The sequence below is a fragment of the Manis javanica genome, chromosome 1 (assembly GCF_040802235.1).
Source record: "Manis javanica isolate MJ-LG chromosome 1, MJ_LKY, whole genome shotgun sequence".
NCBI classification, from domain to species: domain Eukaryota; kingdom Metazoa; phylum Chordata; class Mammalia; order Pholidota; family Manidae; genus Manis; species Manis javanica.
Window position 1 is genome coordinate 52,911,754 of NC_133156.1, and position 24,541 is coordinate 52,936,294.

General features: G+C 50.3%; 1 protein-coding gene across 3 annotated transcripts in view; it reads left to right on the forward strand.

Moving 5' to 3' along the window:
* Positions 1–466: 466 nt before the first annotated feature.
* The window catches only part of ERGIC1 (endoplasmic reticulum-golgi intermediate compartment 1), a 101,964-nt gene continuing 77,889 nt past the window's right edge, over positions 467–24,541 (forward strand). The window contains exons 1-2 of one of the 3 annotated variants that reach the window (XM_017662910.3): positions 467–633; positions 21,514–21,621. In XM_017662910.3, coding sequence (XP_017518399.1) covers positions 614–633; positions 21,514–21,621 — 128 coding nt within the window. In that variant the 5' untranslated portion in view covers positions 467–613. Of the gene's footprint in view, positions 634–20,378; positions 20,441–21,513; positions 21,622–24,541 lie in introns of those variants that run through there. The other 2 variants (XM_073232253.1, XM_017662911.3) reach the window with 2 other exon arrangements.

Genomic DNA, 24,541 nt, shown 5'->3' on the forward strand with positions numbered 1-24,541 from the left:
GTAATTGTCATCATCTTCTTTGTGCAGAGTGGAAAGGGCGGGGGGTTGGGGGAAAGCCAGCTGCCTTTCTCAGAGGCCCACAGGCGGGGAGTGGTGGGTCTCCTTTACAAATCTGGGCTGCCGACCTCCTCCCTTCCCGGCCAGCGTGAGGCCGTTACTCAGAGCTACGTGCTGTGCACCGCCCAGCTCTGGGCCATTCCACCTCATCTTCACAACTCAAATGAGCTGTTTTACAAATGAAAAAACGGAGGCTCTGAGATTTGCCCGAGGCCACACGGAGAGAGAGTACTGGAAAACACAGTGGGGGGCTTGGAAGGAACGAATGCATCATGGGGGACTCGCTTCGCCTCCAAGAGCCTGGACCCCAAAAGGCCCGCCCCTCCCCCTCCTGGCCCGCGGGCCCCTTTAACCGGGCGGCGGAAGGGGCGGCCGGGGGCGGCGGCCGGCGCCCAATGGGCTGCGTGGAGCGTCACTTCCCGGCGGCGGGAGGCTAGCGGCGGGTGTCTGGGGACGGCCGGCGGGGGTTGTGGAGGCGTTGGCAGCGGGCTGGGACCCACGCGGCGCCGCGGCCCACCTGGCCTGCAGCGGTCCCACCCCCGGCGGCGGCGGCACGATGCCCTTTGACTTCAGGAGGTGAGTGTGGAGCCCCAGGCCACGGGGAACCCCCTCTGAGGGCACAGGGAGTAAACGGACGCATCGTGGACCCCTCCAACCAGGCACGCAGAAGCGATACCCCCCGCCCTGTGCATGCCTCGGCAGGTCACTGGGGACCCCGGTCTGTCCCCTGCTGCACACAGAACTGGCCAGAGCAATGCAGGGCCCCTTCGTGCAGCTGGTGGCTAAGTCACCCACCTCCCGGGCCGTCCCACCCCTTCCCTCCAGTGAGCCCCCTCCCCAGCCTGCCCTTAACATCTTGCAAACCCTCATCCCACAGTCTCCATACTGGGAAGCTAACTCCTTCTCCCAGAAGGGAGCAAACAAGCCATCCTTCTGCCCTCCACAGAGCCTCCTTTTGTGGACCCCGTCCCTGCTGACAGGTGCGTCCAGGCACCTCCCGTGAGTCCCCAGGGACCCACAGGGGTCTGCAGCCCCATCCTGCCTCCTAGCAGCTGGAGGATGGTTTTAGGTTTCCATAGGCTGAGGCTGCTCCAGCCCAGGAGGAACAGGAGGCCTGTTCGTCTGCCAGTCCAGGCCCTGTTCTTTGGGTTTGGGGGCACCATGGGTAGGGCAGGAGACCAGGAGCTTGGGCAGGGCTCCACAGAGAGCTCATCCTCATTTGGCCTTGGCTTTCTGCAGTCACCACAATGGGTCCTTTGTGGGGTCCAGCTGCCTCGTATTCCATGTTGTGCTCGAAGCCTGCCCAGAAAGGGGTCTTCACCAGAGTTTCCCTTGAGCCCCAGGGGATGTCCTGGCCTGAGGCAGCCACACTGTGGGTGCCTGGCCAGGGAGATAGTGGGGCTTTAGCATGGGGACGAGCTGGATTAGAATCCTGGTTCTGCCCCTTACTGAGCAGTATATGCTAGAAGTTAGGGGCAAAGGCTCTGTGTTCAGACCTCCCTTAAGGTGCTCAGCTGCATGACCTGAGCAAGTGTCTGAGTCTTCTCAGTGTCTCTGAGTTTCACCACCTGCAGATTGGGGCTAAAAATAAGGTCCTCACCCATGAGGCCTGAGTGCATGAGTAGTGATTAACCCAGAGCCTGGTAGGTTATAGAGCACAGAAGTAGGATGTTAGTACTGAGGAGCTTCTCCATGAGGCCATTTCCTCATCCAAAAAATAGGGATTCTGGTGCCTACCTCACAGGAGCAAGCCCTCAATCCCTGCCTGCTTTCCTCCCCACAGGTATGTCTAAGTCAGGCTAAAGTGACAGCCTTCCCAGGAAGAAAGCCTGGCAGTGACCTCCATGTGGGCATGGAGAGGGTAGGCCTGGAGAGGACATTGGCCCTGGTCCTCTTGCACTGGCTGACGTGGTACTCCAGCTTGTCTTGGGTACCAGTGCCATCTAGCAAACATCTGACACCTTCCCTGCCCCATCCGTGCAGCCCTGAGGCTGACACTAGGGTCTCGGACAAATGGTTGCAGACCCAGGGCAGTTTTGAACAAGGAAAGCGTCTTTGATGGGATTCAGGAGCAGTTCTTGCCTCGAACTGACAGTTAACATCCAGGCCATGCGAGTTGTGGCTGGCATGTTGATTCCTGTTTCCACAAAGCCTCCCCTCACTCAGGCTAATCATAAAGAAAGATTCCTGTACCTCCCCTCTCTCCCCACATGATTCAGTAGATTCTGGTGATTTGGGCCTTGTTAGGGAAACCACTGCATTTGGTCATGTAAACCCTTCACTCTGCACCTAAACCCCCATCTTAAGAAGAAGTTGAGGCTCCATGGCTGAAGGACATCCCTGGTTCTCATGGGAGCTATACTGAAGGGTGGGCTACAGTCTCGAGTCACACACAGCTCCTGACCTGGTGCCCTTTGAGTTGGAGGTTTAGAGTGTCCAGGTACTATGGGTTCCCAGCATAACAAGGTGCTTTAATGAAATTTTCCTAAAGACTGGAGCTCACCACAGAATGGTGAGAATAGATTCACCACTTTGCATTTGCCTTTTGGAAAATGAGCTATTTGTGCCTAGTAACCTGCACAAGCCTAGTAACTTTTTAAGATCTATTAACTCCAAGGCTCAGGGTCTAAAGAAGGTTCCACTGCCCCCCACACCTTCCTCTTCAGTGTTCATTCATTATTTGCTGTGCTGCCCTCTGCCACGTACCCCATGGTGCAGAGCTGGGTGACATGGGCCTGCCCTTGGCTCTGGAGAGAAGGAAGGAGGGCATTGTGGTGGAGTCCCAGGAGTGGGGGCATGCATGACCCAAATGCAGGGGGATCCACCATGGTACAGGTACTGTGGGGCACACACTTGACCACTGCTCCCTTGTCACCTGTGAGAGGGAGTTTCAGTCATTTTAAATCAAAAGGAAGGGAGATGCTGAGTGGAAACTCTGTATATTGGTGAGCTGGTAGAGCTGGGATTTGAACTTGGGCTGTTAGCTCCAAAGCTTTAGCTCTGGGATAAAACTGGAGGAGCTCAGAGGGTCCCACACCCTTTCAGATCTCTTAGGAACCATGGGGCAGTGGAGAGGGTATACTGTGATTGGACCCCCTCCTGCAGTCCGAGGCCTAGGAGAAGAAAACCTCTCTTTAAACAAATCAAAATGCTCTCTTTAGAACAAAACAAAATCAGGAGTGGGGGGAAATCGCCATCTTCTGCCCTTTCTTAACAACACTTCTTGTTTTCTTATTGCTTGTGGGACCTTGTGTGGCTTACCTCCTGTGTGTTTTCCTCTCTGTGAAATGGGGATGACAGTACCCATTGGTGAGAGGATTAAATGAGTCAGTGTGTGTAAAATATTTAGACAGAGTAAGCACCCCATAAATCTTGGCCGCTATTTTCATTATTTGTGTTATTTCACTAAAGCACTTGTATTTCCTTACACTATATAATTCACTTAATTATTATGTCTGCTCTCTTTCTCCCTCACACTAAAACTTGAGCTCCCTAGGGCAAAGATTTTATCTGTTTTATTCAGTAGTGTAACTCCAGTGCCTAAAACTTCCCCCTTAGAAATGCCTCCCAGAGTCTGTTGAGGTAGCCAGAGTTCATGGTGTGATTTGGTATGCCAGTTCTTCCTTCACTGGGCAGATTTTCGGCTCTTGATGGAGAATTCCCCACCCCCCCCACCCCCGCCCATCCTTCTTTGAATTTGCTCTCTCTAAATTGTTGGGGGCGTGGAGGAGGCAGCATGCAGAGAAGGGCCCCTGGGCCTTCAAAGAGCACTATGTTTGCTTTGCTCCTGTTGAATTGTTTCATTAATCGCTGGTGTGCAGTTGGGGAACTGGCCTTGTGACCCAGATCCGTGGGCGTTGGCCCTAACCGTACCCAGTTCCGGTTGGCAGGGGTCAGTAGCACCTGCTCCCTCTCGCTCAGCTTGCACTAGGTGAAGGGGGAGCAGTTCCTGCAGCCCAGTCCCATGGGAGCCTGAGCACTACTTGCAAGAAGGCCCCTGAGTTCAAACCCCAAGACCTGGCTGTGCTGCTGCCCTGCCATTGACCAGCTGCACCCTGGGACAGTTGACTTACCTTCATTGAGTCTCTGTTCCTTCATTTTGAAGAGGGATGGTAACCTTCACTGGCTCACCTGGTAGGGTGGATGTAGGGGTTAGTGAGATGGCTCTGCAAGGTAGGGCTGGCTACATAATTTTGTGGGGTTTAGTGCAACATGAAAATGCAGAACCCGTCATTGGAAAAGTATATGAATTTCAGGATGGCGGCAGCAGAGCATTAAGCTAAGCACGGACCCCCCTGAGCATGCGGCCCTGTGTGACCCCACAAGTCACACGCCCATGACGCTGGCTCTGCAGCTGTGCCTTGGTTTGGCTTCTGCCCCCGCCTCACTCTGGCCTTGCCACAGGGCTCTCGCCCTCCAGGAGACCCCAGGCCCCCTCAGGAGCACCAAGTGAGCTTCCCAAAGTTGACCTGATTTTTCCATGTCCTGGTTTCAGCCTACAAGCAGGGCCCTTGCCCTGAGGATCAAGTTGAACTCCTTAGCTCCCTGTGTGGCCTTCCCCAAAGAGGCCCTTGCAGGCCCTGGTAGCTCCCTCTCTCCCTACACCAAGCTAAGCCCCAGCCACCCTGGGGTACTCTGAACACAGAGTTAACATTCAGCAGATAGTAGCTAACATGAGTGCCTCTGCTTCGACCCTGCTTCATTCTATGAAGACCTTGGGGGAGCTGACAAAAACACATACTTTGCAAGTTTTAAAAATTATAGAGACTTAAAAATCAGAGCAGAAGGGAAATAAAGATTAGACCAGAGGATATGATACGAAAATGAAGCCAGAATTTTGCATTTATCCGGCACTTGTGCCTGACGCTATTGTAAGGATCTTACATATATCCATTCATTTAATCCCCCAGCAACCATGCAAGGCAGACACTGTTAACCCCCTGCACAGATGAGTCAGCTGAGGTGCAGCGGAGTGAAGGAACACAACAGGTCAGCGGAAAGCGCTGGGGTTGGAAATCTGCCAGCAAGCTCCAGAGCCATGCTCGCATCCTGTAGGCTCCTTGCTGAAGTTTCCCCCTTCCATTCAAGTTCAGGGAGAAGTGAAACCTCCCCTAATTGGATTCATTGACTTTCTCTAATCCTTTCCCAGCAGGGCTCATTAAGAAGCTTAAAGTCATCAACTTTTTTTTTTTTTTTTTTACTAGCCTCATGCAGTCTGACATCTGATTCTGAAATTGTCTTTAAAAGACAACCACCAGAGTCTCACACCAACTGAGAGCACCTCACTCTGCACAGCCCAGGTTTTCCCACTTTGGCCACTGGGGCTTTAGCATGTAGGACATATGTTTTCCTGCTCATCTGGACATGGAATGAGATGGAAAATCTCTCCTCCTAAGGCAGTTTGGGTTCCTGACCGTGACATCATATCTTGAGACAGGGCTTCAGCCAGGTGCGGCCTCATTAAGTTCCATTTCCCATCTGGTAATCCTTTCATATTTCATTTTGGAGTTGCTGTTGGGCGGTTTTCATCAGGCATTGGAGAGGCAGGCAGGGTGTGAGGAGCGCATTTGGGGTGAGGCTTACTCGCTACCTCTACATCAGTGAACCTCAGCTCTGGCTGTCCATGAGAATCGTTGGAGGAGTTTTAAAAATCCCCAGACTCAGGCTGCACCCTAGACCCAATAGATCGGATCTGGGAGGATGTGGGGGAGGCATCAGTATTTTTTAAAGGCCCTAGATGATTCCAGTGTACAACCAAAACTGAGAAGATTGCTCTAAATCCAGAGAACAAAGCAAGCAGGGCCAAGAGTTCCAGGGCATCCAGATGGTGTAATAGGTACTTGGAGTGGAGGCTGAGGAGCGAAGTCTGGTCCCACATATCACTCCTGCATGATCTTAGGCAAGCGCATGCCCTGCCTGGGGCCTGCTCCTCACCAGTAAAGTAATTGATAAGGGGCAGGAGGGTGGTCTTACCTTTCCATTGATATCCTCACCCTTTAAAGCTTGGTCCCCAGACCAGCAGCTTCAGCATTACCCAGAAGTCTGTTGGAAATGCAGAGTCTCAGTCCCACCCTGTATCTAAATCTGTAAGGGTAACAAGACCCCCAGGTGATTTGGATGTACAGTAAGGTGACAAAGCCCTGCTGTGTATGGTTGACTTGACTAGCATCTCCTAATCTGTGCTCTTCAGTACTGTGTCCCCTGCTTTGAGATTAAAACATGTGGGTAACACACTAAAGCCTCTGAGAAGTCCTGCACCAAGAGAACCTGAGTCACTTGGTTCACCCCAGCTTTTCCTAAATGTATTGTCTAAGCCACGCTGTTGCTTATAGGGCATCCAGTACCATTTCTCATAATACAGTTTGGGAAACAGAGCCCTAATTGATCCTCTAAGGAAGTTGGTAATTAACCTAATTGCCTATTGTCAGCTTTAACATTTTGGTCTGTTAACTTAATTACATAGGTTATACATGCAGGAACAGTACAGGACAGGAAAAAACCACTGCTACTGTGTATTCTCTTTTAAAAGTTTTGACTATTGGGAGAGGCAGGAGGAACTTAAGATTCTCTGTACTGCCAAGAGCTAGGGGATATGTAGGGTGCTTTACAGACCTTGTCCCCCTCTGAGGGGATGTTAATATTCCCATTCTATGTCCAGGGAAATCGACCCTCAGAAATCCTGGGTCACACAGCTGGTGCATCGGGGGCCCCTGGGGACTGGCACACACCTCTCAGGGTAATCCTTCCCAGCAAATGCCTTCCTCCTAGAATCTGCCGGCAGTACAGCTGGTCAGAGAGCAAGACGTGTTTGAAATGTTTTGTTTATCCAAAAGGTGGACACCCTATTTGAGATGAGAGGCCCACTCAGCATAGTCACAGCCCCTGAAACCTTGGCTGCTGGTGTTGCAGCAGCCCCGCAAAGTCGTAGCTTCTGTCTCTCGCCTTCCTGTCTGGGGCTTGACTCTGGAGGAGGGAAGGAGGCACAGCTCATCGTGTTAGCAATGCCAGAGGGCTCCTCAGCTTGTGCTTTGTTGAACACTGTGCTGGGACTGTCATTGTACTTAAAAGTCACACTTGCCCCATGAGATAGATATAATTATTAGTCATTTATTTTCTTTGTTTTCCAAATTAATATACAGTAACATTGACTTTTTTTGGTGTATTCTACTATGAAGTTCAAGACATTGTATGTGACCACCCCCATAAGACAGAGAACAGCTCCATCACCCCCAGAAATTCTCATGCTATCACTATGTAGTCCCACTCATAATTCAGTTTTTAAAAACTGGGTAAGAACATTTCAGATGAGGTCTACTACCTTCTTCATTGATCGTTAAGTACGTCGTGATACAGTGTTGTTGACTATGGGCACAATGTGGCACAGCAGACCTTTAGCACGTACCTTGTGTAACTGAAACTTTGTACCCATTGATTAGTACATCCCCACTTCCCCCCTGCTCCCCAGGGGCTCCAACAATTCTTCTCTCTGCTTCTAGGAGTTTGACCATTTTAGGCACCTCGTGGAAGTGGATTTCATGTATATTTGTCCTTGACTGGTTAATTTCACTTAGCATAATGTCCTCCAGGTTTATCCATGTTGGCGCACACAGCAAGAATTCCCTTTTTAAGGCTGAATAATAGTCCACTGTATGCTTACACCACATTTTCTTTATCCACTTCTCTGTGGACACTTAGGTGGTGTCTGTATCCTGGCTCTTGTGATATAATGCTGCCATAAACACAGGGGTGCAGATATCTCATCAAGATCCTGATTTCAATTTTTTGGATAAATACCCTTTCATGGGTCAATGTAGTAACCACATTGTTTTTTCATGTGAAACCTTCATAAGAGTGTATATCAATAATACCTTAAAAAAATTAAACAAAAAAACACAGGGGTGCAGATATCTCATCAAGATCCTGATTTCAATTTTTTGGATAAATACCCTTTCATGGGATTCCTGGATCATATGATATTTCTATTTTTAATTTCTTGAGGAACCTCTATACTGTTTCCATAGTGGCTGCACCATTTAACTCCCTACCAACAGTGCACAAGGGTTCCAATTTCTCCACACTCACCTTTTGTTTATTTTGATAACGGCCATCCTGACAGGTATGAGGTGACACCTCATTGAAGTTTTGACTTGCAGTTCCCTGATGGTTAACGATGCTGAGCATCTCTTCACACATCTGTTGGCCATTTGTACATCTTCTTTGGAGAAATGTCTATTCAAGTCCTTTGCCCAGTTTTTTTTGTTTAATTTTTTAAAGGTATTATTGATATACACTCTTATGAAGGTTTCACATGAAAAAACAATGTGGTTACTACACTGACCCATATTATCAAGTCCCCGCCCACACCCAGTGCAGTCGCTGTCCACCAGTGCTTTGCCCAGTTTTTAATTGGGTTATTTGTTTTTGGTTTGTGTTCTGCTATGGAGTTGAAGGAGTTTCATGTTTTAGATATGAATTCCTTTTCAGATATATGTGTTTGCAATTATTCTCTCCTGGTGAAAAGGTTGCCATTTCACTCTTTGTCTTTTATTAATTCCGTTTTAAAACAGGAAACCAAGGTTCAGAGCTGGAAAATGACTGGCCCAGGGCAACACAGCTGAAGAAGTATAGGACTGCAACTTGAACTTGGGTCTGTGATTCCAGAGCCAGAGTACTTCACCCTGGTCTTGCTATTGTCAGTTTTTATGATTCGCTACTAGGTCTTCTCTCCACTCTTCTCTCTCACTTTCACACCAGGAGCCACTTACATATAGAATATACCTTGAAACTTTGGGGCCCCCTAGTGATATTTGGCCTGTCTTGACATTTTGCTATGTGCAGGAGCACCTTCATAACAGGCGGAGGTCTCTCCACATCTTCAGGGAAAGTGCTGACCCTGGCCACCTTTCCAGAATGTTCTACCCTGTGCATCCCTCGGAGGGCAGCCTTCAGTGTTTTCCCCTGGAGACTCTCACATCGCACTCCTTTGGCAGATTATCTGGATCCTTCTCTGCATTTACTAGCTGTGGGACCCTGGCCAAGACACTTGGTTTTCCTCATTTGCAGATTGAGGTGCTCACACTTTCCTTGCAGGGACTGGCAAAGCTGAGATGAGCTCATGTGAAATGTGAGGCAATGTGCTTACAGAGCAGGATACGTTTCCTTCCTCCTGGCCTTACCTGGCACCATCTCCCGTGCTCCTTGCCAAGCCCAGTAGACCTCAGCAGAGGGTCATTTGGTGGACATGGTAAAACCAGCACCCCTGGGGATTGCAGGGCCAGTGACACACTCACATGAGACCACGTGGGGTAATTTGACCCAGAGCTGGACTCCCCTCTTTAAGTGGTACTACACAGTGACCCCAAGGCATTAATCTATGGTGTGAGAGAAGATGGTCAGTCAGTCAGTCACACACCCAGAAGCCCCTAGGGTGCAGGCAGGCACCTCAGTGGACCATTTGTTGCAGGCTTTGGCCCACTGGAGAGTGACTCCCCCTTGAGCTGGGGCAGCTTTGTGGCTTTTTGCCCCACAGATTCCCCGATATTTCAGGAAATGATGAAAATCTTGTAAACTGTGTGAAAATGGTTAGTAATCACTACCAGTTTTATGTTGAACGTCACGCTGGGACGAACAAAACCTTCTGAGGGCTGACTGTGGCCTGTCCCCGGTGGCGTGTGGCCTGTGTGTCACACATACCCATGTGACCAGCCCATGCTGGCTAGGCAGAAAGGACTTGGGGCAGAGCTCCTGGGCTCTTGGGAGGCAGCCTGCTGGGCACAGTCTCGGAGCCGAGGCAGTGGGTTTGGGCAGAGGCAGCCTGGGCATGATTGCTCCAGGCCTGACAGCCGGGGCTTCCCTCCTCGGGATGGTGCTGGGGTGCAGCTGGGAAGTCAGCTCTGTCGCTGGACCAGACTTTCCTCTTCAGCAGTCTGAGGGCTGGCCAGGATCGATTTGAGTGACACTCCCTGGCTCCAGATCCTTTTAATACCTTCAGTGTCCAGGTTGTCTCTTCCAAGTGACTCTCCATGGCACAGGGCTGTGCCACGACAAAACAGTGCCCACAGTAGCCACCATTCACCGAGTGCCAGGCCAAAGGCCTTCCTTGGACTCTCCCCCAGTTCATCCTCATGTCGGGTGGGAACCAGTTATTATTCCCATTTGATGCTGGGCACAGACAAGGGACAAGAGTTGGCCACTGTCATATGAACCACAGGTGACATGGCTGACCCAGGCACTCGTCTGTGATGCCAGAGCTGGCTTTCTTGAACTCACTGTGTGCTCCAGAGGCAAGTGTTATCTTGATTATCTTGGGGCCACTCCAGAGACACCCTCAGTGTCAGCTGCTGTCTACTTAGTTGTGTTTATAATTTGTTGCCATGGAAGCTGTGGGGAGCCTCCCAAGAGGAGGTGACCTGGGTGACCATTTCCTGTCACCCTGGGCATTTGTGAGGAAGAGATTATCTCCTGTGAGCTCCTGCTGGGGAGCCGACAGAGGGGTGCAGCCCTTTCTGTGGGGAGCCAGTTGGGTTGGTCATCCTGCGCTTTCTCTGGATGGTTTCTGGGGCGCCCCATCAACAGGCCAGGAGTGGGCTGTGGTGGTGGAGGCATTTGTTGACTGAACATTTTCATTGAGGGCCTACTGTGTGCCAGCACTGTTCTAGAGCTGGAGATAGAGCCCTGGGCCTAACAGACTACTCCTGTACCTACAATCTCATGGACTTATGTTTGAGTTCTGGCACTTTGTTTCTCTCACTCTCTTTCTCTTTAAATTAAATACACGTGTAATTTTGGAATAATTCAAATTTACAGAAAAGTGGTAAAGATAGTACAGATGTCCCTCCATTCAGTTTTCCCCATGATTTGCACCATACAATACCACAAATGTCACAGCTAAGAAACTGACATTTGGCATATTATTGTTAATTAACTGAACTCCAATTCTTACTGGGATTTCACCTGTTTTCCACTGATTTCCTTCTACTGCTGCAGAATCCAGTCGAGATCCCATGTTGTATTCAGTGGTCCTGTCACCCCAGTCTCAGCTGGTTGGGGACAGTTTCTCAGTCTCTCTGCTCTTCATGACCTTGGCATTCTGGAGAAGCACTGACCTGGTGTCCTGTAGACTGCCCCCCAGTCTGGGTTTGTCTGGTGTTTTCTCATGATTATTCTGGGTTGTGAGGGGAGGACCCTTCTCAGTGCATCGTATCAGGGTACTTGTCATCACTGATGGCGTTGACCTCCGGCAGCTGGCTCAGGCAACATTTACCAGGCCGCCCCCTGTATTGCTCCTCACTGATCGCGGGTCTTCGTCCAACCCTCTTCGCTATAAATTGTCTTTCCTGTTGGGAGGTGGACCACCAGCTTTTAAAATCCCCTGCGCAGTTTCATGTGACTCAGCAGTGCCTCTTTATGCTTCATCCATGCAGGATCTAGCACAGCAGGCCCCGAGTATCACTTCTGAGGGGATAGGAGGGGTCATTGCAGCTCCGAGTGGTCTGACTCCCCCTTCCACAATCTTTCCATTACTCTCTCTGTCCTTTGAAAGAAGAGCCAATGGCTAAAACCTTGAATGGACTAGGAGTATTTCATCCAGTGCTGTCAAGTGTCTTAAAGACTTTCCCAACAATCTTTTGGGCCCTTACGGGAGGCAGGGTGGTGGGCCTGTCCCAAGCTAATTCCTGTGGATCCAGGAGGTGGCTGTTGGCTTGGTTGAGACGGCATCTCCCCAGCTGTCTCCATCAACTAAAATCTCACCCATCTTTCTCGGCCAGCCTTAAGTACCACCTCCTCCATGAAGCCCTCCCTGTTCTTCCTGAGTGGTGATGCCCTTCCTGCTGCACTGTGCTTTCCTGCAGCCCTCCCTGACTACCTTGGCTCCTCCTGTCCCCATCTGGCTCTGTGCCACATGCCCCCCTTGTTCCCTTCCTGTGTGGCTCAAAGGGCTCCATGCTGTGGCAATGCCACTCTAGTATTGTCTCCTGCAGGACCCAGCCCAGGCACTGATAGGCAGTCAGGGCATGGCAAACCCTGGATTTTATGCTTAGCAGAGGCTTTATAGCTTTGTAGAAAAATCTAAGGGCTTTGTGTATCTGACAGTCCTGGGTTCAAGTCTCAGCTTCATTAGTTCCTTAATGTGACTCTGGCAAGAAGCACCACCCGTCTGGGCCTTGGTGGCCTCATTGAAAGAGAACCTAATAATCAATAGTTCCTGGCTCCCAGGACAGTCATGAGAATCAGTTGAGCTCATCCCTATAAAGCCCTTAGGACTGTGCCTGGCGTCTGTTAGGTGCTCAGTAATTATTCGGTACAGAAAAAAAGCACCAAGAAATCCAGACTGGCATTGACAGTTTCCTGGTGGCAGGAAATTAGACAGAGATGCCTCCTTTATATTAGCCTAAGTCAGCTAATTCCCATAAACAACCTGATAAATGCAGCAGAAGTTCATTGTAAAGTCCCAAGGTGGGTGAGGATGATCTGCCCCTCATGGGCACCCAGCAATCCAAGTTCCTTCCATCTTGTGGCTCTGCCCTCAAGGAAGTGTTGGATCCCCTGAGGGCTGGGTGGAAGGTCTGAATGTGGTGCCATCACTTCTGCCTTGAACTGGGGACCTGGCTTCACCCACCTGCAGGAGAGACAGGAATCTCATCTGTGTGCCCAGGAGAAAGAAAAAGAATGGCCTTTGATTCACATATCACTGGCAGAGTTGGTAACTCCAGTCAGTGTTTTTCAACCTTCTTCCATTTTGGTACCATTGCCACAATTTTGGGGGCATATTCCTAAACAATATCTATTATTTACTTAATAAATTTCCTTTAAGTTACTGTTTTTTAACTTAACATGTTTATTTATAAAAGGTCACTTTAAAACATCTTTGAAAAATGGAAAAGCAGTGTCACCTGCCATAAGCAGATAGAAATAATTGCATGGTGGTTTGGTTCTAGCGAGCTGATGTCTGCTGAAGTTGCGGGGTCTGTTAACAAGGGGATATTAGCAAGTGCTGGAGACATGAGGGATTGAGGACCTGCTAACAGCACCCACCCCCTGGAGACTTTCTCTTTGAAGTTCTCAAAATACTCAGAACTTAACCATAAGGTCCTGCGTTACCTGAAATCACTCCAGGTCACACTGGTGGCATGAGTGCCACACAAATGCTGGGGGGACAACCAGCACAAATTTGTGTACAGATAAATCCAAAACTTGATGCATGGAAAGGTGAATAAGAATCACCCTATTACCATGTGACATTCATCACTTTGTGGTTTGCACCTTCATCCATGAGGAAGGAATTAATGGTGTCCCTTAACCAATGGGGAAACTGAGGCTGGAAGTAGAGCATGACCCCTCTTACACCCTCCCCATGGCCACACAGCCAACTCAAGTGCTCCCTGCACAGCTCCTGGCTGCTGTCTCTGGTTGGGGAAGGCTTCCTGGCATTGGTATGACCACACTGGGCAGGGGTCATATGTATTCAGGCTGTTCTCCCACCTCTCTGTCCCTGTCAACCATGGCTTTCTACATGTGGCTATGTTTGCACAGGATGCCAGCTTCCCAGGTCTGCTTTGAGCCAGTTAATCAGAAGGCAGCCCTGAGCATGTTTGCGAATTTGCCATCCATTCACTGGCCCAGTGAGTGATACAGGATTTATCTAGTGACATCACCAGTTGATTAGGTGCATGCTGTTGAAGGGAGGGCCCCCCGTGTGTCTTGGCATGCCTTTCTGACATTGTCTTGACTCAGGCAAAGTTCACAGGTGATTTGTTCACAGAGGAGTCCAGCTTCCTCTCCTGCCCCTAATTCTCCCCCCCCCTGTTGTCCCACTCACCCCAGGTTATAATAACACCAAGCCCTACCCACTGCAAACAGGCAGTGTGTCCCAGATCTCCCAGCAACATGGCCAAGATGTATTGTTATTCCCACTGTGGGGATGAGGAGATTGAAATCCAGAGAAGCAGGGTTTATTCATTCATCCATCCATTCATTCACTTACTCACTCAAAGGTTTATTGGGAGGGACTCAAGGGAAAACAAGACTGACATTGTTCTTATCTTCATGGCATTTCCAGGCTAGTTGGGAAAATGGCAAACAATAGTGAACAGACAATAGTACAGAGGGTTACTTTCTGCTGGGGTGAGTACTGAGAAAAAGAAAATTAGATAGGGGAATAAACAGTTTGTAGAGGAGAAACTAAATGGATTAGCCTGGCCAACTAGTACTCTTCCTCAAAAAAGATCTTCCCAGATTGCCTCTTCTATCTAATTTGGGTTGCTTTCCCCCTTCCCTGACTGTACCTTTTTGTCACACCTGGACATGTCCCTCAGGTCACCTAGCACAATTGCAGTGATTTGTGTGTGCAGTCATTTAACATGTCTGTCTGTCTCCATAGAGTCTGAGCTCCTAAGAACAGGGACCAAATCTATTTACTCATCTTTGGATCCTGGTGCTGAGCTCAGGGTCTGCCCACAGCAGGTACTCAGAAAATATTTATTGAAGGAAGGAGAGAAACAGGGAGGGAGGAGCCCACTGAGCTGGAATCAGATCCCAGGTCCATGGATGTGGGGCCCATGTTCCCCCACCTCACACTTCCCATGAAGCAGCTCCGAACCGCATGTGAGATGAGACTCCCTTACCCCAAGACCTGGCAGAGGGTCCAGCACTGCTGGGATTGGGGGCTTTGTTGCTCTATCTCTTTATGTTTGGAAGATGTTCCTAGTTTTCTCCTTATGTGCATCAGAAAGGATTTATTTCTCTACTAGTGAGAATGGAAAATGTTCCCTGTCGACTATGTACCAAGGCACTGGGAAATCAGACATTACGCAGGCCCTGCCCGAAGTGGGAGTGAGTGGCCCTGCCAAAAACCCCCACCCCTGCTAGCTCCACCTGCTTGAAATGGCGCATTAGCCCCCCGAATTTGGGGACGGGAAGTTGGGAGAGAAAGGACAGCTGACATTCCACACTCCCCTCAGCCTGGGGGTTAGGCCTAATCGTTCTCATTTTGAGGAACCAGGCTCAGAGAGGTTGAGGGCAAATTAACACAGTCGGCCCCTAAGCTTAAAACTTTCTGACCTCCTGAAAGTGAAGCTTTCTGTTAGATCACCTGACCTGGAGCTCCAGGTTCCCCAGTTTTCAGTTTCCATCAAGCAATTATGTTCTTTCCAGGACTGGCAGGTTTCCCTAACCACCTGGGCCCTGTGTTGTGCCCACCCTTCAGTCTCGTCCAGTTGGCCTGGGAATCTGCATTTTTCAAAGTGTTCTTAGTGATTCCTATGATCAAGTAAGTTGGGAAACCCTGAGGAAGGGTTCCCCATTATGCTTCAAGTGTCTTTCTGGAGCAGAGTACCATAAATTTTAATTAACTTAATAATGATTATCATGAAAGCAACATATGGGACTTTAGAGCTTAGAGAGCCCTTAGAAGATATGTGCGGTCTGGGGATGATTATTTTATCTGTACATGAGGAAACTGAGCTTCAGAGGGTCATGCAGGTGGAAAGGGGTCACAGCAACACAACTTTTCTGAGCTTAAATTCCACACTTTTTCTAGTTTACTGTAGGGGGCATTTGCATCTTGGTGAGTGTTAGGTCCTTGGATCCTTCCCAGTGAACATGGCCATGAGTTTTGACCCCTTTTGTCCCTAATACAGAGAACTAGACCTGACCCATCAGATGTTTTTGGAAGGAGGGAAGTGAGAAGTTAGATATTTCTGGAAGGAGAGAAGTGAGAAAGCCTCAGGTGCCAAGTGAGAAAGCCTCAGGTGCCAGACAGGTGGTGGTGGTGAAAGTAAACATCTTCTGGGTCTCAGGGGCAGTGCTATGCACTGTAGGTACATCATCTTTAATTCCCACAACAAACCTGTGAAATGGGGGCTTTTCCTTCCTACATTTTACAGCTGAGAAAACGGAGGTGGAGTGATTTGCCCCAGTGTTGGTATGTGTTAAGGTTCTGGGCTAATTAGAATCCATACATATGGGAGCTAAGAGGGCCTCGAGGTGGGTAGAGCCAGCCCCTTCCTTTTGGAGTTGGGGACCCAAGGCTGCCCAGATTCATCCAGCAAGCCAGGTGGCAGGGGGCTGGTTCCATTCTCCAACCTGTCCAACTTTCCCCAGCTGGGCTTCAATTGGCCGAGCTGCAAAACTAGGTCATGCTCAAAGCCAAGTGGTTTGTCAGAGCTGAGTTAATCCTGAGTCAAAGGAGGTATGAGAAGGTTCATCGACCTGCCTCCTCCCTGCCCCACCCTACCCCACCCTGGGTCAGGCCCCTCACAGTGGGGCCACATAGGCACGTCACCCTGTGTGGACTCTGCCTGCCCCACACTCACTGGAGCATGACGAGTCAGCCACCAGGGATTCAGTTTGTCCCTGAGCTGCCATTACGTGTGGCAACCTGGGGTAGCTGGGCTTTGGGGCCTACTGCACCTGGGTCCCAATCCTGGCACTTCTGTCCACTCGCTGTGCGCCCTGAGCAGCTCTCTTCACCTCTCTGAGCCTGCTTTCTAGTCTACAAATGACATGAAGCCCTGACCCCACGGTGTTGCTACACGGAGTTAAGGGGAGACCCTCCTTCAGGTCCTGGTTCAGTAGATCCTGACTAGGTGTCACAACCCCTCTGCTTCCCCCATTTATGAGACTTCCTCTTCTAAAGCAGACTTGGTCTTCTAAAGCAGAGAATGTAGCTGGTAGCATTGGGGTTGAATTCTACCCAATTATAAATGTGATTATTTGGTCTTCACAATTAAATATGTTTTAAATTAAATGACTGAATTTTCAAATTAGGAGATTTCACATGAAAATTTGGATTTCCAGTGCCTCTAGAAAAAGGCTCACTGGCCGTGTGCCAGCATGCAGCTGTGCTGAGGAGGCATACCATTCTCCAGGTCCCCCCAACTCCCTTTTGCCTCATACCTGGCCAGCAACCCAGTTCTTAATGAGCCACCTTATAGGGACAGGGCAGTCTGAGGGAAATGGGCCACAGACAGAAGTTGGTCTGGGCAGGTCCCTGGGACTCTACAATGGGTGAGGAGGTGTGTAGGCTGGGATCAGAAGCCCCGGTCCTAGACAGGGGGATGAGTCAGTCTGGGGGCTTCAGGAACTCTGAGAACCTCTGTGAAACATGAAAACACTCTTGCAAAGAAACCGATTGATTTGACCTAATATAGAGGAGCTATAGGTTAAGAGTCCAGATTTCCTGAGACAGAGTCCCTGGGCTCAAGTACTCCACTACCAGCTGTGACTTTGGACAAGTTACTAGACCTCTCTGGGCCTCACTTTCCTCATTTGCAAAGTGAGACTACTGGGTTGTTCATATGTGTGTGCTGGCACACGGTAAGCACTCTGAATGTCAGTGGCTAATATGATTCCATCCCCAAATAGGAGATTTGCCTAGATCTTTAAGAAGTGGTCTGGGAAGGTCCCTGGAGAGATCGGCCTGTGTCTGGAAATCCCAGAGACTACTACTAGTGTAACTGAGTCTGCGCCTGCCCAAAGGAAACCGCTGAAGAATCAGATGTATTGTCATCATTTGCATTTCTCGTGCCTCCACTTGGAGCCCAGTGCTTAGAGATTCCATGAAGGTCATCCCATGGGGAAGGAGGAGAGATGAGGAGAATGAGGTCTAGAGATGGCTTTTAATTTTCCAAAATACTGGTGTGGTCTGGTGGATAAGCCTGTGGGATCTGGTTCCTTCTGGCCAGTGCCATCTAACCCAGACTGTATCATGGGGTCTTCCTGTGGCAGGAACCTCATGGCAGTAGTGGGCACCCAGGGACCCAGATAGGGAGGTCTCCCTTTGGATACCAGTGGCCTTTGGGAGATAGCAGAGACCTAGGTTAAGAGCTTAGTCTCTGAGTCTCCCATTAGGCTGTCTGTGCCTTGCTCTGCTTGGTCACTGCTGGGTCCCCAGGGCCTAGGACAGTGCCAGGCACACTAAAAAAATGTATCAAATAGTGAACGAGCCAAGTCTTTCTGGGTTTGAACCTGACTCTGCTACTTAGAGGCTTTCTGGCTCACTCATGCTGTACCAGCATCATCAGTGGGGATGGTAATGGCACCTTCTTCCTGGGGGACAGGTGAGCTTCAGTGAGATATGCTGGTAAATTGCTCAGCACAGCCCCCCGCCATGATAAGTGCTCAGGGCATGTGGCTGTGATTATTACTGAGTTTGCACAGATATTTCTGAGTTTGAACCTTGATACAGATTACTACATGGGACTCTAGCCCTTTGAGTGACAGTGTTACAACTGTCATTTTGGAGTCTTTACCTGAGTATGCTGGTGGAAACAGCCCAGAGGAGAGAGGACACGTGGGTTTGGCCAGGGGAGAGGAGCCCTGGGGGCAGCCACCTCTGTTGACGAGGCGTGCATGTGTACTTATGTGTATATAGGTGTGCATGTGAGTGTGTGTGAGCCTGTGTGTGTATGTCTTCCCTGAAGGCCCCACGAGGTGGCCATGAGTAGCCCCGTCAGTGTCACGGTATGAGGCTCCCTGGTGTGGGAACACTGGGTGTGGACTGGGTGTCCACCCTCTCACCAGTCTTACCCAGTTTGCTGTGTGCTGCTGTTGTCTGGAAAGATACTGCACAGAAGCTACAATGTGTAGGACTGTGTCCTGGGTCCAGCAAGCCCAGTGACTTGTGAGTGGCTTCTGCGTCTGCTGCTTCCTCAGTGGAACCTCTTGGCCATTTTTAGGACACATACCCAGCATTTCCCTCACCCAACCCCATTTCACAGGGAAAAGAGTTGCCCATTTCACAGAGGGGAAAGTTGGGGCCCAGGGAGTCAAGACTGCTACCCAGCTGTCTGGGGCAGTTTGCTGGTTCACATGCGGATTCCATAGTGGCTCCACCTGGTGATTGTGATGTGGGGAATCAGGGCCTCATCCTCTGTATAATAAGCAGACTCTCCTGGGCATTGTAATTATCAGGAGAGTAGGAAACCAGAGCAGGAACTCCGGGTTTGTACTCTGGCCCTGCTCTTTGCCCAGTCGGGCCATCATGTCACCTCTCTGGACATCGTCAGTTTCCTCGGCTGTGAAATGGGGAGAGTAGTGAGTGGTACCCACCTTAGAGGAGGGCAGTTGTGAAAATGTAGGCTGTCCTGTAGCAGTCTTAGGGCTCAGTGCACTCAGTGCATATTGATTCATGGCTCTTACTCCATGTGGGATTTATTAGGAAAGCAGCTGAGGAAACAAGATTTCTGTGGGTGTAATATCTGGGGTGTTACAGGCCACCCCCTGCCCCACCACACACACCCCTCCACTGAGTGCCGTTTCTTAGAACACCAGGAAACACCACTGGGCAGGGATGGTGACGCTGGTTCCAGGAAGGCAGTGGGGGCAGGGGAGGAAGCACACCCCCTGCATCCCCTACGTGCTCTGGATCCAGGGAGCATAGCCCCTGTGGTCTCCACACCTCTCTGTTGGTGGCGTGGCTGAGCCAGAAGTTCCACCCAAAGCACTTCTGCCAAGATGGTCTCAGTCAGCAGCTCCTTTGCTCATTTGTTCATGTAGTGGTTCCCGTTGGGCACCTGCTCTGTGCCACACCCTGTGCTGGGGCTGAACACCATGGACATGGTACCAACTGTCATGGTGCTTCCCTTCCAGCAGGGAGGAAGGACAGTTAAATGATCGAGCACTTTCTGAGCAGGAACCTCCAGGGGACTCGGGAATGTGATGGAACTTGGTGCAGTGTTTGAGAAGGGCCTCCCCACGATGCCTCTCTGAGACCTTAGTGGTGAGCAGAGCTGGTGAGAGATGCAGGCCCATCCAGCGGAAGAGGCAGGAGGGAACTGTCAGCACATGGTGAATCTTAGGATACATCTTGGGTGTCCTGAGTGTGCCCTTGACCCTCAGCATAGTGAGGATGGACTTGAGCAGGCGAGCCAGGTTCGATCTGTGGTGTGTCCGCCTGCAAACCTGTGCTGTAGAGACCGCCTGGTGCAGCCTGGCAGGGGCCAGGCCAGCAGCTGCTGGCTTTTGTGGTAGCTAGTCTTTCTTCGAAAAGGCCTCTTTGATTCATATTTTCCACATGAACTTGATGTTTTGAAAATGTTGACCTTTAACTAATCAAATGTCACTTATTAAATTGTAAGTCACATCCTATTCAATTGAAAAAGGACAATGGACCAGTGACTTAGTTTGTGGCCTGTTGGCAAGAGGAAACTTGACAGCACTTGGGGCCAGAGAAAAGATAGGTACTTCTTCAGTGACCCTCCCCACACTCCTGTCGGGGTGGGGGTTGGGGTGGGGTGAAATGTGTCATTTCTGTGAGAAGCTGTACTGAGAATGAGACTGGATTCACAGCTGAGCCAGAAGGGCTGTGACAAGGCTGGAATGCCGAGCCCAGGCAGATGGACTTCAGCCTTACTTGCAGGAAGCAAGGAGCCCTATTGGAAAGGTGAGGTCTTTTCACACAGTCCAGAGAGGAGTCAAGGCCACGTAGGCAATACTGCTTGAAGCAGAGAGCAGAGTGCATAAATAGGGAGTGAATTGGAGTGGTGGGGGACTTCCTGGAGGAGGGATGCTTGAGAAATGAGTTGGGTGAAATCAGTGGAGGGGAAGGGTTGGCATTCTAGCTGAGGCGCTCTGCTGCCCAATGAGAGATTGGGAGGCAGGGTTAGCAGGATGGAAAAGAGTGGGGTAACAGGTGAGGTGGTCCTGGTTTTGGGACCTGGATTGGGGTCTGCATATTTTGCATCAGGTGATGGGGAGTCATGGCAGGTCCTTCAGCAAAAGTGGTGCTTAGGAAGAAGAATACAATCAGGCGAATGTAAAAACTCCCTAGGGCATGGAGGAAAGGGAACTGAAAGCCCATTGGCATGAGTTAGTGTGTTTTCCAGAGAAGGTGGGTGAGTGTGCTTTCTCGTGGGGTGACTGCTCCTTATTCAGACCCTGTGGAGACAGAAGACAGATCATGGAGGCCAATCTGAGACTGAATTCAAGCATTAATATGCCTAAGGCACATTACAGACATGGTCAGCATTGGGGGAATGGGAATTACAGCCAAGGATTGGAACCCCTGAAAATCCCACAGCGGGAAATTCATAGTTGGGGGATTTGAAAGCTTTTAGTAAAGTAGTGTTGGGGCCCTAAGGCTATTAGTAGATGTTAGGAACATGTTGGTGTATGTTGAAGTTGATAAAGTTTATGTATTAAAATAATACAGTAAAGAGAATACCCATGATGTTTCAAGCATTTTAAATCAGAAGTAACAGGAACTTGTTTGAGCTTCAGTGTTCTCATCTGTGAAATGAACCTGCTAATCATGGTGCTGCTTCACAGGGCTATTCTGAAGATTAAATGGGCTGAGGCAGGTGAGACAGTATTGGACTTGGCTGGGGTAGGTTCTCAGTTAGTACCTGGAACAATTCAATTCATTGCTATTTACTACACTTACATGCTGAAAGCATAAGCATTTCTGCTCTAGCCATTTTAAGAAGATGCTTATAAATGTGTTTTATTTTCTTGCAGGGGTGCCTGGCATGACACGCTTCTCTTGAATCTAGCTCTCACTGCTTTGTGTGTAGTAATGACAAGTCACAGCCCTGGCTCCACCCCTTCCCATCTGTGGGACCTCAGGTGGGTCTTGCATCCCCCTGGGACTCACTTTCCGCATCTGTAACAATGAGCTAAAATTATTGCCCGCCCCCCCTCCCTGTGCTGGGTGAGGCGGAATGAGAGTGTTCATGAATTGTCAGCAAGTGCTCTGCCTTGGCCACCAGGCCACTGACCCCCTCCTCCCGGAGTCCTTTTATAGGACCCTGGGCAGCCCCTCTGACATGTGACTTGGCTCCCTCTCCAGGGTCTTGTCTTCTACCTTCCCTTGTAGCTCCTAGAGCAGAAGTAGTCAAATCAGGGTCTCCCCATCTGCTTTCTGCTCTACTTCCCTTTTCACTTCATGCCCCAGGCTGTTTGTTCGCCCCTCCCTCCCTTACTCATGTACGTAGAAATAACTGTGCTGGCCACTACACTAGGCACTGGGACCAGTGGTGAACAGAGGGATATAGCCTCTGCATCAAGGAGTATTTGACTTCAGCAATTAAATCAAATATTCAGTTAAATTTGTAAATCTCAATTGATTTGAGAGCTGTGAAAGAAAACCATGGGGGGGCTCTGGGACCTGTGGCTTCTGAGAGCCAAGGGAGATTGCACGCAGCGATGGTTAAGTGGCTGCCTGATCAGGGTTCAGCGGGTCATGGAAAGAGAGGGAGGCCCAGGTGAAAGCGGGGAGGTAATGTGTCACAGGTGGAAGCGGTGCGGGATGGTGAGCTGGGGAGTGCCTCGGCCTGGGGAGTCCACTGGGCCAGGCCAGGAGGTCCTTGATTAGGGCACCATTAGGAATATGTCCTTTATCCTAAGACGGCGTCAGCCCTTGAAGGTCTTCCTGAGAGGCGCACTCTGGACTGAAGGGGAAGAGCAGAGCACCAAGAGCCAACCGCAGTATCTGAGTGAGGGTGGTGGTGGTGGCCTGACTGCGCACACCAGGTCCTTTAAACACTAGAGGAACAACTCAGGACTTGCACTTAGCCAGACCAAAATCCTTGTGTTATACAGAAGAAAGTCATAGACACCCGGAAGCGTGGCGGGGGAAGGAGGAGCCTTTGCTGGGTCACCAGCCATCATGTGGCCATGATTGTAACAATCTAGACACTTCTGAGGAACCCAGGGAAAGGCTGTTTATTTAGAGCCTACTGTGTGCCCAGCAGATTAAAATTCTTAACCTTAGCTAACCTTCCCAGCCACCTGAAGTTGAAGGTCCTAGTCTCCTGAAGGTCCTATTGTCCAAAGAAAGAAAATTGCATGGGTGCTTGTGGGGTGCTAGCCCAAGATCCTGGGGCTTCTGTCTGCCAGCTCCTTCGGGCCAAAGTCTGCACTTCCCTGCCCTGTAGGGAACACCAGAGTGGGCACGTCTGTGTTTCTAAAGCACTTTGGACAGGTAACACCAGGTCAGAAAATTCTGTGTGTAGCCATGAGGGTGTGGTTCTGAGGCTCATGTTGTCTTATTTTTCATGCACCATCTAGTCCAGGATTGCTTTCAACTTCCCGGGATCCCCCACGCCTCAGTGGGCAGGGGGTGTGCTTACTGGGGAGAGCTCGGCTGCCCTACATGACCCCCTGTGTCTCCACCCCAATCTATCCTTTTAGGCCTTGGGTCCAGGCAGGGCCGTTCCCTGTAAATACCAGTCCCCTTACATGTGCATTTTTTCTCAGTGATTTTTCCTGTTTTGATGAAACACTGCTCTTGGCTGTGCAGGTTCCCAAGAGGGGACTAAGGGCCAGGCCTGGCCAGCCGGTCATTCAGGAACTTTGCTCCCAGGCCCAGCCCTACACCCAGCCTGCATTCCGTTGGAGTCATAACCTTCATGCACCATGTGAATGGGGCCATCCTTCCCCCACCCCCAATTCCCGTGGTTCCCATGGTGACCCCCTTATCGCTTTTCCCAGCTGACTGAAAAAGGTTGCACCATGGCCCCCAAATTAGCCACACACACCCTTTCTGTTTTCTTCCCGACTGATGGGTGTGAGAGTTTACTAGAGTTCATGGTCCCACCTGCGTCTGAGCCCACTGCACTGGGACCTGGCTTACAGGGCCACCTGCCAAGAAGGGACAAGGGTGGTGCCTGTTAAGTACATTAGCCTGTTCATTCTATGTGCCAGGCATTGTTCTAGGCACTGGGCGTAAAGAGTGGGAGCTGACTTATATTGTGGAGGTGTTCGTGTTGTCCGCTGGCCCTGTGAGGCATAGCTGCTCTCCTTGGCTCCACCTTGTGGGTTAGGATTGAGGATCAGAGGACACACATTGACCAGGGCTGCCAGTCGCCTCCCTCCTATAACTCTAAAGCCCCCCTTGTTAGGGGGTCCCCAGAGCCCTCTGCAGCCCTCACACCAGCTTGAACTGGGCTCGGGCTAGATTCCAGCCCTGGCTTTCCACCACAGTCAGGTGTCCTTGGGCAGGGGACAGCCTGCCCAGCTGTACACGGTGCCCTCACAGCGCAGCCAGTAGGTGGTAGCTCCAGGATGTGGAAGCCAGGTTCTCTAACTCCAAATTCCAAAGTCAGTTCTTTGGGCTTCTTGATTATCTGTTGGCCGATTTATCTTTTTGTCCACCAGTGTTTCTTGCCTTAAAGCTGTGCTGTGCCAGAGACCTTTTCTTAATCACCCAGCTCTGCCTGAGGCACTTTTGTTGAAAGTATTTGTCCTGAGTAATTACAAGTCTTAATCTTACCTTTGACGTACATTTATCCATCCCATACTCCTACATGTTTGTTCATTACTTATTCATTCCTTCAACAGACCGCATTTATTCAGCGCCAGGCCCTGTGCCAGGGAAGAGAGGGACAGGTGCTCCAGATGTGTTCCTCTTATCAGGGGGCTCTTAGCTATATGAGGGGGTGGGCTTGGGGGCACAGGGAAGGGCTGGGGGAGAGGCGTGGTGCCCTGACCTGGGCCCCGATGGTAATGGTAATAGCGGCAGTGAAGTAGCATTCTCAGGGCACCT